General features: G+C 38.5%; 1 protein-coding gene across 9 annotated transcripts in view; it reads right to left on the reverse strand.

The window, feature by feature from the left end:
- Nucleotides 1–18457, reverse strand: part of KITLG (KIT ligand) — an 88602-nt gene that overhangs the window by 12362 nt on the left and 57783 nt on the right. For 7 of the 9 annotated variants that reach the window (XM_023749785.1, XM_023749783.1, XM_023749777.1 and 4 more), the window contains 5 exons: nucleotides 13722–13892; nucleotides 10085–10244; nucleotides 9287–9370; nucleotides 2200–2309; nucleotides 1429–1496 (listed from right to left, as the gene is read on the reverse strand). In XM_023749785.1, the coding sequence (XP_023605553.1) occupies nucleotides 1429–1496; nucleotides 2200–2309; nucleotides 9287–9370; nucleotides 10085–10244; nucleotides 13722–13892 (593 nt within the window). Of the gene's footprint in view, nucleotides 1–328; nucleotides 403–1428; nucleotides 1497–2199; nucleotides 2310–9286; nucleotides 9371–10084; nucleotides 10245–13721; nucleotides 13893–18457 lie in introns of all 9 variants that reach the window. The other 2 variants (XM_006084002.3, XM_023749780.1) reach the window with 1 other exon arrangement.

An 18457-nucleotide genomic window follows, 5' to 3' on the forward strand; every position in this document is an offset into this window, starting at 1 on the left:
TATTCTCCCTCTATTAATAATATTTTATTTTAGTCCTAATTTACTCTATTCCCTTGTGTAATTTATTTTCTGGCCTCAAAAATAGTAAACACTTATCTGTTGATTTTTTACAATCTCCCATACCAGATGAATCCACGGGCCAGGACTAGCAGTGCTTTGCCTTTCAAAGCTTCAGAATAACAATGGATTTGAAATGTACAGTTCAAATATGACAGAGCTTTTCAGTTCACATACTGATATCAGTTCAATAGGAGACAATACATTTTGTTTCGAAATTTTGGCTGTGTAATTTTTGTTAAATATTTCAGCTTGCATTCTAAAAACTTACCAATATACGAAAGTAACAGTGTGGATACAAGCAATTAGACTTCTTGAAACTCTCTCTCTTTTTCTTGCAACATACTGAAAAACAACAAGAAAAATGCTTATTTGCTTGTGGACAGAAATTCTGACATGACCTAAGCATTTTAAAAGGCAGGTCTTTTTTTCTGTAAACACAGTAACAAAAGGTTGCAAAGTTGAGTAGGAAGCTTACCTTCATAAGTATAACTATAAGGATGAGGGAAGAATTTATCTGCCTCAATACAGTTTCCCAAGTAGATTTTTAAATTCTCTATGCATATACACATACTAAAAATGCTTATGTGTATTTAACATGTGAATCTGTATATATAGGCATGATTTGAGAGATAGTAATATGACAAATGAAAATCAAACCTGAACATAAAATCAAAATATCAGTATTGGGCAATATGGCATAAGATAAACAAATGATCAGGGTCAGCTACAGTAAATGGAAAGGTATCTTAAAATAATTTTTATATTTGGCTTTAGAGAAAATAATAGGTTGGGAAAAGTTAAGGGCTCTAAAAACTAGAATGATGGCAAACATATTAAGTATGCAAGAGAAAAATAACAAAATATCTTGACTTAGAAGTGATGTTATGAGCCAAAGTTTAAGGAGGAATGAGACAAATGTAGAGTTTAGAGGGGCTAAGAAAAAGAAACATTCTGTGGCAGCAACTCAGGCAAAACATAATAAAGATTTGGATGAAGATAATCACTATGGCCAAAGAAAAAGCTAAGCTTGTGAGAGATTTGAGAGAGGAATCAGTATGTCTTGGTAACAGTGTGGAAAAGAAGAATAAGCAAACGTGCCTACCAAGCTCCATGACCAGGAGTCTGAGCAAGAAATAAAGTAGAGAGGACCAGTTCTGACACCCAAGGGTTGTGAAGGTGTTCTACAGCTAAATGGAGATGTAGGCTTGAAGAAGGAGTGAGGGGTTAGAAGTGTGGACAAAGTCTTGGAGGGCACTGGCTGGGGGATGCTATTATAAGAGTGAACCACTTCTTATAGGTATTATGAGCATGTGTATGGTACATGAAATGCCAAGCTTACTGGTGCACACACTTAGTAAAACAAAATACCTTATCTCATTATCCTCTTCATTAATCTGTATATTTTCAACTGCCCTTGTAAGATTTGGTTGTTTCTTCTGGAAAAAGAACAGTGATACATATCATAAAAATATCAGTGTACAATATACTATTTCAGAGGTTAGTGGTCTCTACCTTTATCTTTTGTCAATAACTCCAGTAACAGTTGTCTTCAGCATGCAGCATGTAAAATATTTTTCCATTAAGAAATGATAAGAAATGCATGGTATTATCAACTCAACATTTTTAGAATATGGGAGGCAAAAACGTAATAAAGAAACTGAAAGATTTAAACAGTAATCAGATTCAAAAGACATTTCAAAAAGCTGAGTCACAATGATTTAGCACATTTTAAACTTTTAGACAGGCTTCAATAAGAAGAGAACAAAGGAGTAGAAATCCAAATTAGCAGATAATACAAATGACATTTCTGTTTGGCTTTGTAAGATTTTCAGCATATTCTCCTTCCATTTTATATTTAGTTAAAGCTATTAAAACCAGTTGCATTTCTTCAGTCTGCATTCTCAGCCAGAGGAGTGGTCTCCCAAGCATAATAGGCAATGGGAAGAAACCTTTCTAAGATTTTAATTTTCTTGTAACTAAGTTAAGGTTGAACTTCATTTATTTTATCATTTTCTTGGTGAGATCCTTTCTCAGAAAAGGGCAGTTTGTTTGTTAATCACTTATGTAACTATAGTAAGAAGTAGTAACTATATAAAGTTCAGAAAGTTTCTGATCAAAAAAAACAAAAACAACACTTACCTTCCAGTATAAGGCTCCAAAACCAAAGCCAACTAAAAGAGAGAAGAATGCTGGCAATGTCATGGCTGCCCATTGCAGCTTGGAGTCTCCAATGGAATTCAAGGCCTTCCCTGTAATTTAAATAGTACAGTGGTGAACACAGCATATCCATGCTGGGGTTCTGCTCTATCGCTCTGGTAGTTCCCACCTGTTTCTGTAACACGCTCTTGACCTCTCTCTGTTTAAAATATTTAAACCATGATTTTTCTGCTGAGTATTGTTTGGGAATGGCAATATAAATCCATGCAGTCTCCAAAAGGTAAATACATTGAAAAAGAGAAAAAACCCACAGACAAAAGGAAATTTGACTTGGTTGATGTAGATGCATAGGGGATGCAGACGGGGTGTGTTCCTGGGTTTGGGGGTGGGAGGGTGATTTGTACTACCAAGCAAATCCATCTTCTGTGGCTTTATCTTCTAATATCTTTCACTTTCTCATTCTTGATATCTACCCAAGCAATTTTGTAAGGATGACATTTTGTAATCCAGATCAAGGTCTGCAAGCACTTTCATTCTGCATGCATTGTGGTTAGATTACTTTTCGGTACCTTATGCTTAGAATCATGCTGTCTCTCATTGCATCTTCAACACACAGTTACTGGATGCCAGGCAGTAACTGACACTGTCTATGGGCTAAAGCAGGGGTGGGGAACCTTTTTTCTGCCAAGGGCCATTTAGATATTTATAACATCATTTGTGGGCCATATAAATTTATCAACTAAAAATTAGCCTGCTATATTTGGTCAAACATTTAATTAACTCACCCCTAATGCCTTGGCAGGGCCAGACCAAATGATTTTGCAGGCCTTATATGGCCCTTGGGCCGGATGTTCCCCACCTCTACCTGCTAAGGCGTGATTTCTCAGAATTCTTATTTTGAAAAGCCTGAGACTATTGAACATTAACAAACGGCTGAAAGCACCAGTGTCTCCCATTGCTTACTCTAAATAATAACTTAGTGAGAGAGAAGACATATGTTAGCATGGAACACCTTCCTTGTTCCTGCTTTGCTCTTCCAATAGAAGCTGGATGACTCATAACTTCAACAAAACACTTCTCCCACAAGGGTCTCTACCTCCCAACACAAAGCTTAACATTTTGACAGAGTTTTCTCTCTTTCTTGACAGGGAACAGCTTTGTTGTTTGGAAACATTGACATGTGCCATTTTGGAAGTTAAAAATCTCATTTTTCTTTTAAAGATGCAATAAGTTTGGAAATTATACAGTTTCAATGATTGATCAAAATGTAAACTAATCCAAGATAAAGCAACTGCTTTGGGCTATGATATTTTCCCATGTTATCTGAGTTACTGTCAGCCTACACTCACCTATTTAACATATAAAGTACCTAAATATAGAACATAATACAAAAGAACTGAATCACTGTAGATTTAGCAATATTTAGGAAAAAATAAACTCATAAATTTAACCTGAGAGGCAAGAAACAAATCTTATCTACTTTAGTGAGAACAGGAATTGCCTATTTTCCCATCATTTATAAAGTGAAAGTAGAAAATTTGCCAAATTTATGATTCCTGTTTCCAAAGAGGCTCTGGTAATAGGATGTGTGTGTGTGTGTGTGTGTGTGTGTGTGTGTGCGCGCGCGCGCATGCGCATCTTGGGGGGCAGTGAGTGGTGGTGGGAATGTAGTGTAAGGGACAGTGGGACTGGGTAGGGAAGTGGGGTCTTCCATTCACATAACAATGAATCGCTTCCTTAAGACTTGATTAGCAGTTTTTCTGGTTCAGCCCACACCCTACAATCCCCATGGGAAATACAGTTTAGGCATCTTAAATTGGAGCTCAACATGAATTCCCTCACCAAAATAAGTCTGAGGTAAAAAATGGGATTTGGTATAACTGAAGTGTTACTATTATTACAATAATAGTTACTTTAAGGGTTATGTGCACTAATTTGGGATTTAACCACCATTTATAAAAGTGTTTCCTAAAAGAAAATGGGTTCAGAATTTTACATGCAGTTCCTACCATTTTAGGAATTTTATTTTACTGTCTATAAATGATTAAACTGTGTGTGTGTGCTCCAGTAACGTGTTTGAATTTTCCTTACTAGTCAACCTGCTGTGACCCACACTCGATACTGGGGTGTAATTTTGATAAATTTGACCAGGTCACCTCCTTGAGGAGCCCTGACCAATGTCTAAAGTGAGAACAAAGGAAGCTGTTGACTTTTGCCCCCCAGGTCCCATGGAAAACCAATGAGCTAGGATGGTGCTATGTAGAACGCCATGAGCTACATTTGGGCAGCCACATGCCCTGGAATCAAGGCAGCCGAATGCCGTTTGCCCTGTTTTATCCAAAGGCCAAATCTTGAACTGCACCATTCAGACCAGAGCAGAGACCACACCCACTAGCAAAAAAGCATAAGGAACTTACTAGAGAATGAGGTCTTCTGGGATTCCCCACTTAAAATCTTTCTCAGGTGGAAGGACAAGCCCCTAAGGCAGGTGTTCCAAACAAAGCCCTAACAAGGAAATCTTACTTCTCTCTCTGAGTACTGTGCCCTTTTAACCACTTGGGAAGTCCCACCCTGGGACTCTGGCCCTCAGCAAAGCCCTGAAAACTGCCTATCCCTCCAGCAGCAGCCTGGTGAAGACTGGGAGGGAATGGGACCACGGGAACTGGGCTTCACCTCCCACAGAGGTCTAGAGGTCAAAGTTTCCTCAATTTTGTTATTGCTTCTGTTAATGCAAGTAGCTTAATATCCAAGCCTTTGGTTCTCTCTAGTGATACTGCCATATCTCTTGCAGGGAGAGAAAAAATGTTATCAGAAAAGGCTTGCTTGCACTTCTAGGGCCTGACTCCCGACACTTGCTCCTGCTGCTTTCCAAGGATCAGTAAGATTTGAATCAGGCTCCTCAAGGCCTACGTAAGGTGCTTGGGGCCAAAGCCCAAGCCAGTAACAAAGCTTTGCTTTTAAGTAAAGGTTGCTCAAAGAAACCTTTGGAGTGAGGGAGCTCATCTGGATAGGATTTGAGTAATCCCAAATTCCTGGGTTGTTAACATATTAACTGTATCTCAGTATTACCAAAACTTTCCACTGTCCAAAATTCGTGGGAACTGACTTGTTTGGTTTGACTAATAATACCCAACATCTGTACAAATACACAACACAAAAAGTATGCTTCGAATTTGTGGAGCGCCTTTTTAGAGTGAGTCTGTAAGTACCACGCCTGTGAACAGGGATCTCTTGGTGCTTAGCAAACATGCTACGTGGTGCTGCTCCTGGGTTCAGACCCAAAGCTCACAGGCTTTTCAATCACTGACCCACAGCCTCAGTGCATCCAGTTGTTCTAATAATTAATGATGAACACATACTACACGTCAGACATGGTCCAAGTATATGTGTGCTGACGTTTGAAATTCACAGAAACCCTATGAAGGATGCATTATGCTCCATTTAACTGGGGAGTCCAGAGGGATTAAGTACCTGGCCAAGGTCACACAGCCAGGCAGGGGCTGGGATATAACCAACCCCAAGGCAGTCTGACTTGAGACTGTATTTCTTGAAGAAGATGTATACGGTAATGTCAAAGCAAGGATATCTTTCTACATCACTTAAATACTGTCTGCAAGGATCTCAAACATTTTTAGATATCCTTTTAGCCTGGTACAAAGATGTTACTATGACTTTGAAAATACAACTCCTTTGGATAACCTGGATCACCTTTACAAGCTACAGAGAGGACACGCACATCTCTGGACTACTCCTTCATATGGCCCAGTCCTCTGCTTAGCACGGTCTCATTTTGGTTGTTATCTCTGAAAACTAGCATGCTTTCTCCATATTTCTCTGACCTTACTTCCAAAACAGTCTTTCCTCCTTTATGCTATGACTAAAACAGTTACATATGTCTATTATTATATATATATTATAATATAAAGTTGGCCCTTGAATGCAGGAGTTAGGGGAACCAACCCCTCAGGCAGTCGAAAATCCGAGTATAACTTTTGACTCCCCCAAGACTTAAGTCTCCTTGGTATCCAAGGAGGACAGGTCAATGGGGAGGGGTTCTAGGACTCCCTGTGGATACACAATCTGGGGATGCACAAGTCCCCTATGTAAAATGGCATAGATCCGTTCATACAGTTTACCTTCCCATCCATGAACTCCCAACTGCAGATCAAAAATAGTACAAGTATTTATTGAAAAAAAAATCCATGTATACTGTATGTGGATCTGCACCATTCAAATCTGTGTTGTTCAAGGGTCAACTGTATATTTGATATGTATGACAAAATTCTAAGTATTTCATTTATGTCTGTTTTTTTTATGAGAATGTAAGCTCCCTAAGAGCTGGTCTTGTGCATGGGTACCTAAGTGTCCCATTTGTGAGTGACATCACCCGGCCAAAAGCTGCTTATTATGTAAGACCCATATTTTTTATAAAAAGGTAGAAAAAAGAAAGCAAAATAAACAAACAAAAGGACTGGCCATTCATTTTGCAATTTAAAAAGCACATTCAGACTCAGAAGCATAGGACTGAATGGGTGTTCTGCATTCAGTTTGTCATTTAAAGTAAGTAGAAAAGACTTTTGCTTCCAACCATGATGGTAGCAGATTAGCCTCCCCAAGCTAAAGAATTACTATACTAGACAAATTATCTCAGGCAACTGTTTCAGACATTAGCCAACAGGCCGCACAAGAAAGAGCAAAAACACACACGGTGAAACCCAAACGGTCCTGATTTTCTGGCTGGGAGGCACCGAGGCATGGAAGACAGAACCCAAGTGGGACTCAGAATTTTCACTGAGACAGGGATTCAGAAGTTCAGGGTTGCTGATGTGGCCAGAGTTTGTGGAGCAGGGTAAGTTGCAGGAAAGGAGCTGAGCAGAGTAGTGCCAGAAATCTCCAGGAGATTCTGCTTAAGCCATCGGTCAAATAATAGGCTGCACATGCACAGGGAGAGACTTCACAGAGCCTGCCGATACACTGAATGATGCCTGGGAAGCTATGACTTTATCAGAGACCCGAACAGTTCTGATGAGCAAGAATGGAGAGATTTTCTGGCTACTGACTTAAAAAGTAGGTAGTATATATAGAATGGACACAGGATGTCTCAGTGGGATGGAGAAGGACAGTGGGAGATTTTATAGTGCTACTCAGAACAGATTAATTAAAATACAATGAATACACACACACACACACACACACACACACACACACACTTTAATCTAAAAGAGAGCTGGAAAGGAAGGACAGAGGATCAATAAACAGGGCAAACAGGAAACATAACAAGAACGGTAAACCCATACCCAACCATACCAATAATTGTATCAAATATAAATAAATGAATGAAAAAACTTTAAAAGTCAGAAAAAGACTTTTTTCTGATACAATAGCAAGGCCCAACTATATCCTGTCTACCAGAGATATGCTTTAAAAAAAGAAAATGCCAAATCTACAATGAAAGATTTTTTTAATTCCCCTCTCTCAGTAAATGACAAAAGTTAGACAAATAATGATATAAAAAATCTGAATAACACTATAAACCACTCTGATTAAATTTGAGAATGCTACACATCATATCTGAATAATAGACATAGTCAAATTTCAAAATATTACAATGCATGTTCTCCAACAATAGAATTAATTTAGAAACCAGTAACAATAAGACATCTAGAGAAAATCCATTTTTAGACTTCAAACAACACGTGAATCAAAGAGGAAATCACAAGGAGAATTTGAAATATTGTTAAAGAAATGACAGTGGAAACAGAGCATATCAAAATGTGTGGGGTGCATCTAAAGCTGCTTACAAAGACATATCTTTAAGGTGCTTCTATTAGAAAAGAAGAATGATTTTAAAGTCAGCAATCTAATTTTTCCACCTTGAGACATTAAGAAGCTAGAACAAGTGAAGCAAATTAAACCCATAGCAGAATGAAGGAAATAATAAGGATTAGAAATCAATGAAATACACATAAATATAATTTAAGATGTCAAAAATTGCTTCTTTGAAAAGATTAATAAAATCGATAATTAGTAGGAAAGACCTTAATTGACTAACACACATACAATCCCTTTACAAAACTTTCCAGATCTGAAGTATCCTGTAATTCAGAATTTAGGTTTTAGATTCTGCCCTGCATATACTGTGTATTATATTATTTCCTCAGAGAGGTCTGGGTAGCAACCTGCAATCAAACACATTAATATTTCTACAGTGAAATGCATAGTCACTTTAAGAAGAATAAAGACTATCAATAGCCTCATCTCAACTTGGTGGCAAAAATTCCAAAACCAATTGGATATTAGAGGGTCTTTTTAAAAATTTATGAAATGTAGAATTGCTATTGTGGATTTGTAATTAATGGATTACTTCTTTTTATAGATAGGTCTTCTATGTCCCTACACATATGACAGTGCCCTATTAAAAAATCTTAAGGGATGACTTTCTTAGCTAAGATCACAGGATGATTTTTTTCCTCTTACATGAAACATGAGGGTCAAAATAGTTAGTAAATCTAATGATCTTTGCCTAGATTTAAAAAGAGGATATTAGACTTCCAGGAAACTAAGGTCTTGGTCAAAGAGGACAGGAATTGCAGGGGGAAAAGCATATTCTCTTCTAACATATAATTTTATAGTGAAATAACAAAATCATCAAATTTCCACACACATAATAGTAAATAGTGATATATACAAAACTGAAAATATCCTTGGAATTCCACACAACAAGCATTTGTACTTTCTGTTGTAAAACTCAGGCAAATTCTACACGGAATAAATTTTAAGTCAACAATGAAAAAAGCTTAAATCATATTTATAAAAGTAATTTCATGCCTTATTTAAAATAATCTTAGCAAAAAAATTATTGGCCCAATTCTCTCATTGTCATCTCCAACTGTACGGAAACCCAATCCTACAAGTCTAGTCCTTAACTCTCAGGAAGACCATAATAGGAAGAACAGTAATGGAACAGTATTCACAGCAATAATTGCAGAATTTCCTTTAAAGCCCATGCAATACTCCCAGAGGTGCTAATTGGAGCCATGCATGCATTAAATCAGATACATGTACTTACTATTACTGCTACTGCTGTCATTCCTAAGGGAGTTGGCTGCAACAGGGGGTAACATAAATGGTTTTGTGACACTGACTCTGGAATCTAAATAGAAAGCAATAATGTGTCAGTGTTGCACGGTGATTTACATAAATTACAGAGTCCCCAAAAGGCCGAGTGCAATACCAGAGTATTTTTCAGGTCTACTTCCCAAATCTCAATGATTCATATCCTATTTATTTCATCCTGGGTCTTGCTGTTCTATTTTTATTAAGAAGTTCACCAGTCACCTTATAGAACAAAGATTCATTGTCTATACAGACCGATAAATGTAAAATTACAAATTGTTCATAATTGGCCATTTAAAAGAAAAGCACTGTAATTAAGATTTTGTATTATAGGAACCCTGGGGAAGGGGTGGGGGAGAAAGAGTCTCAAGAGAGAGTAACTAGTGAAGACCAGAATTCATGCCTCAGAGTTAGATCCTTTAGAAAAGATTTGAGACGGGGACATAAGAAGATGGGAGGTGAAGAATTGTAAATTACTGGCAAATGGCAGGTAAGAAAAACATGAGTGACTATCTCGTTCATTGTTTACTCACACACAATTCTTTAATCTGACAATCATTAATTGTTTTGGCTTGAAAAACAAATCTATAACCATTTCTTTTATGCTTGACATTTGCTTTTATATTAGACAAAACACACATACGTCTTTCTCTAACTACACAGATATTTGATTCAGAGGTAGGTTCTTACCTACACATATGAGAATCAAGCTTGCTTTTATAGTTAAATTAGAAAATCTTATATGCCTTACCATTGCCAGGACTTAATGTTGAAGAAAACACACATTCGCTAGTTTTAGATGACACCATCTCCAAGTCCTTGAAGGCATTGATGGATCTATTAAAAATTCTAAAGAATTCTTCAGGAGTAAGCATCTTGAGTTCTAGGCTGTTAGATGACTTTTTTACATTCTAGAAGAAGACAAAAACAGGATTAAATTTTTCAAAGAGTCTACAGATTTTAACTGATGGCAAAGTAAAAGACTATGTCCTTCAATGATGCAAGGAAAACGAGCTCTCTTAGACAATTTTGTTAATATACATAATTCACATAGGTACAGCAGGATAGTGATCCCGTCCAGTTTACTCTGAGGCTCAACTCCAGATAAAAGGAATAGGGTGGGCAGGTGAATTCAACATCATAACGATAAAATAATCCTAACAACAAATTAGAGATATTGCTCTTTTAAGATGCTCATTAAAATCATCATTCCTTACTAAAAAAAAAAAAAACACAGACCTCTATAACACAGTTGATGCTAAATATTGGCAAGGGCATGGATGGAGCTAAGGGACTCTTACAAATTGATGGAATGATGTAAATTTGGCAGGTTTGATACTAGCTGTAAAGTTGGACATGTGCCCATCCTGTGACCCAGAAATTCTACTCCTAGGTAAGGCCTCTAGTGAAGCTTTTGCATCTCTGTACCATGAGACATACAGGAAAGTTCTTACCAGCAGTGTCTATAAATGCGTACATCAATCAACAGGAGAATGGTTTAATCAATAGTGGTATGTTCAATCAATGGAATACTATATAAGCAGTAAAAAAGTAACCACAGCTATATACATCAAAGTGCGTAAATCTTATAAACATGATGCTCAGTGAAAGAAGTCACAAAAGAATAAAGAATATGATTAAGTTCTAAAGTCCCCCTAAAAGCAGATCAAAGCTATATTTTAGGAATTCACAAATGCATGATTATCTATAAAGAAAATCAGGAAATAATACGAGTTAACACTTATGTAGCACTTACTATGTACCTCTCTAAGTGCTTTATATATGTTTACTCAATCTCCAAAACAACTGAGAAATACCTCCTGGTATGAATCTCCTGGGTTCCAGCCAAAGCATCATGATGATTAAAGGCACATTCTTTGGTATTTGGAATGTTCTTCCTGAAATCACCATTTACTGAACACCTAACTCATCTTTCAAGCTCCACTGCATATATTATTTCCTTTATGACACCTTGTCTGATATGCCCTACCTATTATCAATGCCATCAGCACACAATATTAATATGATATAAAAAGAGATGTTAATACTAAGATGTTATTTATTATAAGACTAGAGGCCCAGTGCATGAATTCCTGCACAGGTAGGGTCTGGCTGGCCTGCCCTGATTGGGGCTGATTGGGGCTGATCGGGCCAGGCTGCCAGGAGAAGGGGACGCGGAAGGTTGGCTGGCTGTCATGAACAGAGCAGGGCGGTTGGGGGGGCTCAGTGGGGGCAGGGTTGGCCAGGGGGAGGGGAGCCGCAGGGCGATCAGGGGGTTTGGGTGCTGCCCCGTCACGCTGATCCCGGTGCCGGGAGGCATATTACCCTTTTACTATATAGGATAGAGGCCTGGTGCACGGGTGGGGGCCGGCTGGTTTGCCCTGAAGGGTGTCCTGGATCAGGGTGGGGGTCCCCGCTGGGGTGCCTGGCCAGTCTGGGTGAGGGGCTGAGGGCCGTTTTCCGGCTGGCGGGTGACTGAAGCTCCCAACTGCTCCTTTTTTTCTTTTTTCTTTTTTTATTCTGGGCCAGCTTTAGCTCTGAGGCCTCCCTGCTGAAAACATTGATACAATGTTGCGGTCCGGCTGGCTGAAGCCCGGCTGACTAACGCAGGTTTCTGGGGTTTTGCTTAGCTTCTATATTTGCAACATAGTTGCTTAGAGTTGCAGCTGAGAGGCCGGCAAGTCAGGCGGGGAACGTTGGAGTCCACAGTCACTGGAGCAAGCAAGCCTCCCTGTTTGCTTCAGTGCATGGCTGCTGGCCGCCATCTTGGCTGACAGTTAATTTGCATAAGGATATGCTGATTAGCCAATGGGAAGGGTAGCGGTCGTACGCTAATTACCATGTTTCTCTTTTATTAGTGTAGACTAGAGGCCCAGTGCATGGATTCATGCACTGGTGGGATCCCTCGGCGTGGCGTGAGGGGATTGGGCTGAAACCGGCAGTCCAACATCCCCCCAAGGGATGCAGTAGTGCGTGAAGTGGCAGGTGGCCAGGGAGGAGCCGGAGCCCAGGCCAGGTGTTGCGCCAATCCTGCTCATCCTGGCCCCGCTGTGCCTGCCATTGCTGCTGCTTGGTAGGCTTGCTGCCACTCTGCTGCAGTCTCTGTGTGCCCGTCCTAGGGCGATATCAGCACGCCCATGGCCAACAAGCGGCCGCCATCTTGCGCCCAGTCAGTCCCGATGCCGATCCTGATCCTGGTCTGGTCTGGACTGGGGAGAGGCGTTCAGGGGGAGTGTCTGTGGGAGAGGCTCATGCCACCGCAGCTGCGCTCACTGGCCGTGAGCCTGGCATATGGCGCCCGTCGGTCAGCTGAGCAGCAGTCCCACTGTGGGAGTGCACCTACCACCAGGAGGCAGCTCCTGCATTGAGTGTCTGCCCCCTGGTGTTCAGTGCGTGTCATAGCAACCAGTAGAACGGTTGAGCAGTCACTTAGGCTTTTATATATATAGATACATTCTGACTCAGAAATGAGAAGTGAATAAATATAGTGATTAGGTTTACTAGCATGACAAGAATTCTGAGATTGGAGAACACAAATAGGACTGATATTGGGCCTTACAGTGTAACTGGAATTTTGATGAGGAGGAAGTATTTGAGCATTGTGGTACAGAATCATATTTAAATTCATAGGTTTAAACTTCTAAAAGGCCTGTAGGCTAAACCTGGGCTTGTGAACTCTATGCCCAAGCATATCTCCCGAATCCTATTCTATTATAGACTCAAAGTTATAAAATCATCATCATAAAAATATTTATTAATCTTAATTTTGCCAGATACAGTGCTAAAGCACTCATCACAAACCATTTCATGTCAACTCTACTAAAGTTCACAAAGTTAATTAGTGACCAAGTCAGGATCTGAACTCCAACACCTTGTACTGTACTTAATCCTAGTGTCTCTTCAATATGCTTAGAACCCAAATTATTGCCATGCCCATATTCTGAAGTTGACAACAACTAATCAGAAAATGACTTGGAGATACTAAAATGCACTTCTTTGTTATGATGTGATTACTATGGATAAGAGTCAGGTTTAAATGTTCATTACAGACAATTTTCCATTTAAAAGTAAATGAACATTTGTAACCTAATAGAAAAGTTATGATAATTTAATTCACTTATGAAATACAGATAAAATTTGGGCTGGTTTTACATTGTAGTATAAATCAATTTTTACATTACATGACAACTTTTAAGTGTTAATGTATATTAGAACACTGCAGTATAACTACAAACATGTATTTCTGTACTCATCTTTCAAAATATTTTTAAATTACAAATTTATACATTAATAATCACACAAACAAAGATGCCCCATCCCCACCACCACCATCAATATAGGTTTTAGAGGAGAGTAGTAGAAACCAATCCCAATGAATATAAGGTTACCTCCAATGCGTGTTCTTCCATGCACTCCACAAGGTCATCTACTATTTTCACAAGTTTGTCTATGATAGAATAATTACTCAAGCCTTCAGAAATATTTGAAAACTTGTCCAGAAGATCAGTCAAGCTGACTGACAATTGCTCCACCATTTTGCTTATCCAACAATGACTAGGCTGCAAGAAATTGAAAGAGAGAAAGATAAAGTATCTGTTTAAATACAGTCAACTAGGAGTATCCTTCAAAGACATCAGTGCTGCAGTCATTGACTGCCAGATAAAAGATTTCCTTATATTAGAACAGGTCGGTTTTTGTGTTCTGTTTAATTCAGATCTATTTCAAAATTTACAAATGCATATAGATTAGAGGAAAGTGTTGATGGTAAGCATTTTTCTCTTTCATGGAAGTAAATTAAGATGAGACAGAGCCAACTCTTACCCTTGACAAAATTCAGATAGTAATGGAATTAACATTACACCAAGCATGGAGCCCCACTGAAAAATATGTATTCTGTACTCAATGTGTTCTTAAAAGAGCTTTAGGTACAATGGGACTTACAAAACACTATTGTGTGAGAGAGTCCTAGTCCTTAAGGAACTTCTAGTCTTTTGGTGAATGGAAGATAAAACAATCTATAATAATAAAAGCATAGTATGCTAATTAGACCGGACAGCCAAATGACCTTCTGGATGTCATTCCGGACGTCCTTCTGGATGAAGCCGCGGTGGCAGGAGCCGAGGAAGAGGAGGCTAGGGGTGACCAGGCAGACAGGCGAGCAGTTAGGGGCAATCAGGCAGGCAGGCAGAGTGGTTAGGGGTGATCAGGCAGGCAGGCGAGCAGTTAGGGGTGATCAGGCAGGCAGGCAAGTGGTTAGGAGTGATGAGGTAGGCATGCAGGCAGGCCAGCAGTTAGGAGCCAGTGGTCCAGGATTGCAAGAGGGGTCTTGGATTGTGAGAGGGTGCAGGCTGCGCTGAAGAGCTCCACCCCAGCCCCCCCCCCCCCCCCAATGCATGAATTTCATGTACTGGGCCTCTAGTAGACTAATAATAGCTGATTTTCCTAGAGTGATAGATTTCAAGCCTCCTTCATAGATGAGTTCCTTTTTTAAAAAAGAAAAAGAATTTGGTAGAAATGTGATCTGAGAGAGAAGCACTTTTGCCTTAGTGAAACGGCCAACTACATAATTTTGAGGGCCAACAGCAAAATGAAAATTTATTTATTATTCAAAAAATGAATAATTTTTTATTATGTCTAAAAAATGATTAAGAATTTTAAGATGGTGACAGAAGAACATTACACCAAGCATGGAGCCCCACCTGTGAAGCCAGCCCAGCCCACTGGTCAAAGGCTCAAGCCTTGGAGTCAGGCATAACCGGGTTCAATTCAGCCGAGAGACTGCAGGTAAGCTACACAAATTTTCTGAACCTCAATTTGCCTATACTAGTATATGGAATGGGAATAATGGAACAGGGCAGTAGTGAGGTGATAATGTATATAATTTGAATGTAAGTTTCATGAGGGCAGGATTTTTATAAAATCTTGTTCCCAACTGTGTCACAAGGGCCTAGAACAGTGTCTGGCATAGGGGAGTTGCTCAGAAACTATTTGCTAATCTGATGCAGGAATGACTAAAGAAATAAATGAATGAGAAAAAATGTATCAGGGGGCCACACCTTCTGCAAAGGCCTAGATAGTAAATATTTTAGACTCTGCATGCCAAGAGGCAAAAATCAAGGATAGTATTCAGGTATGTTTACAGAACGGAAAACAAATTTCCACAAAAATTTTATCACAAAATTAAAAATGTAATAATTGAATATGACTTCTTTTGCATAATAATTGAATTTAGTTTTCTGTGTAATACAGGTGTATCAACAAGAATAATAGAATTCTCTATTTGAGGTCAACATTTTGCTCATTTGGGGATCAAAAGTCAGCATTCTCTATCATCATATAGACCACAAGTGTTCATCTATAAAAACCAATCCCAGCTGGCTGACTATGCAGAATCAAGCAGCAGACTAGATCTGGCCTACATGGTATAGCTGCTATAAATGGGTGGGGATCAACAGAGGTTTAGATTATTAGGAAAAACTTCTTAGTATATTAGAATGGATTTTCATAGTTCTTAAATTAATGTGGTGTTATTTAAAATTAGTAATTGATCATAAGTTGAGATATTTCACATATTTTAAGATTACATTTTCTGTAAGTAGAGGCTCCGATTTCTTTTTTTAACTGTGCTTAAATATTACAGTGAGGAGAATAAGGCAATGAGTGGGGATAGCTAAAATTGACTTGGCTTATTAAGATCCTAAATAATTTACTATATCTTCTATAATCTATTGTATTGGAATGATATAGAGTAACTGATGCCATGTAAAATAAATCAAACCACTAAACTTTATTTTTCTATTTACTAGCAAAGTATCTCCGTGGAGGAAAGTCAAGTAATTTATTTATTCTAAGTTAGATATTGGGGCCATTTTAAATTTATTTAACAGAACAATTTCAATTAATATAATGCAGACAAAAAAGAAACTGGTTTATCCATACATAGGTAAGCTCCAATTCCTGGAAGCATTAAATGTATTTAAAAGTTTTGGGTTTGAGAGTTGGGGGGCCAAGGGGATGGAGGAATTGAACAAAAAAAGAAAAAATTGAGAAAAAGCTCATGGATTTGGACAACAGTGTGGTTATTGCAGGGGTGGGAATCTGGGGAGAGGTGGAGGAGGGTATAAGGCAGGGGTGGGCAAACTTTTTGACTCGAGGGCCACAATGGGTTCTTAAACTGGACCGGAGGGCCGGAACAAAAGCATGGATGGAGTGTTTGTGTGAACTAATATAAATTCAAAGTAAACATCATTACATAAAAGGGTACGGTCTTTTTTTTTTTTAGTTTTATTCATTTCAAACAGGCCAGATCCGGCCCGTGGGCCGTAGTTTGCCCACGGCTGGTATAAGGGGTATAAATGGTGATGGACGGAGACTTGACTTGGGGTGGTGAACACACAATTCAGTGTACAGAAGATGTGTTGTGGAGTTGTGCACCTGAAACCTGTATAATTTTGTTAACCAGCGTCACCCCCAATAAAATCAATAAAAAAGAAAAAAAAAGCATCTCACATTTAACGTGTCCTGACTCTACTCTTCCCCTTCTACATCACATCTCAGCCTAATCGCAATCAGTTTCCAAATCTGTCAGTTCTACCATTTTAAAGTCTCCCAGATTTATGCCTTGTTCTGCCTGCTGTAGGGCTAGATTACAACCTCCTTTCCTTTCTACCCCTTTCACAAAACAAACAAACAAACAAACAAATAACTTTTAGAATTGTTGGCTCTGGCTTCATTTAAGTAGAATAAACAAACCACCAGTGTGCATTAATTCAATTAGGCCACTTCATTCAACTCATCAACCAAGTTCTTAAAGACTATGTGTGTCCAAGAATGTTCAGAATGGATTCTTTGTTTTGTTAAATCAATGCTTATGCTTATCTCAAGCATCTGCAAGTTCATATTTGCACCATTTACAAGTCACTTTCCAAGCTGTCAGTCTTTCCTTTGGGGCAGAACTGCTCTCCAAGTTTCTCTCCATTTAGACAGTGACAACTACCTTTATATAGTCAGCCTTATCAGCAAGGGTTAGAATTCCTAACATATGGAATACAGCACATACTAGGAGTACAGTTTGAATAGTATTTACATGGCAGAACAGCCTTTACCAATTAGTCCACTCCATTGTAACTGTGCAAATTTTTTTGTGGTAAGCAAATCCACATATTAATATCTTTAAACTCCTTCCTTGCTCTACTTTCTGAATACACTCTGCCTATCCTCCTCTTGGGTCTTCTGACATGTAGGAACCAAAATTAAATTCCCTTGTTTTGAATTGAACTAAGGGCCTCCTTTTGTTACTGTGGTCTTTTTTTTTTTTCTTTTTCTGTGGTTAAAGTAAAAAATATTTTGTATCCATGTATCTTATTTTTACACTGGGGAATGCCAGTGCTTACGGACACTTCTGTTTATCTCTCTTTTCATCTGAACTCCATGTTTACATTCTGTATTCAAGTTCTCATTTATCTATAACTACACTTCCCATTTTCACATACCGAATCAACAGTCCAAACAATCAACCTTTTCCGTAAAATTTTCAACTCTAAAGCTGTAATTTTTTGCAGTTTAATCATGAAACGTCCACTACCTACTCCTACCCCAGTATCCGTCCTTTTAAAGTAATGAACAATTCGTTGCTAGCTGATAAGATATGAACTTCTGGACTCTACTGCTGAAAAATATATTTCTAAAAGTTTTGCAATTGTATTTCATTCATTATTCATTCTTGCCACAATTTCATTGGAAAAGGTTGTATAATAAATTCAAAGTTGTATCTTTCCCTTAATTTGTTTAAATAGTTACATTTTAGCTTTTCAAAATTCTTGGATTTATTAAAGCTAAAACTGAGACAAATAAATAATATTAAACATCAGCCAGTTTTGACCTGTCTGCCTGCAGGAGAGGTAACCAGTTTTTACTAGAATGTCAAGCAGTTTCGTATTTTCTTTTTAATTAAAATAGTCAATGATTTGCAAAGAGAACAAAACATGGCCAACTGAATATTTCACTTGTGAGTTAATAGATCTTTCTATTTTTCAACTCTTTCAAGATTATGATTAAGAAATGGGCGATTAATGGTTGTGAAGTTCACAGATGTAATTTTTTTCTTTGCCTTAGTCACAGGCAT

The sequence above is a fragment of the Myotis lucifugus genome, unplaced genomic scaffold (genome assembly GCF_000147115.1).
Source record: "Myotis lucifugus unplaced genomic scaffold, Myoluc2.0 scaffold_9, whole genome shotgun sequence".
Classification (NCBI taxonomy): domain Eukaryota; kingdom Metazoa; phylum Chordata; class Mammalia; order Chiroptera; family Vespertilionidae; genus Myotis; species Myotis lucifugus.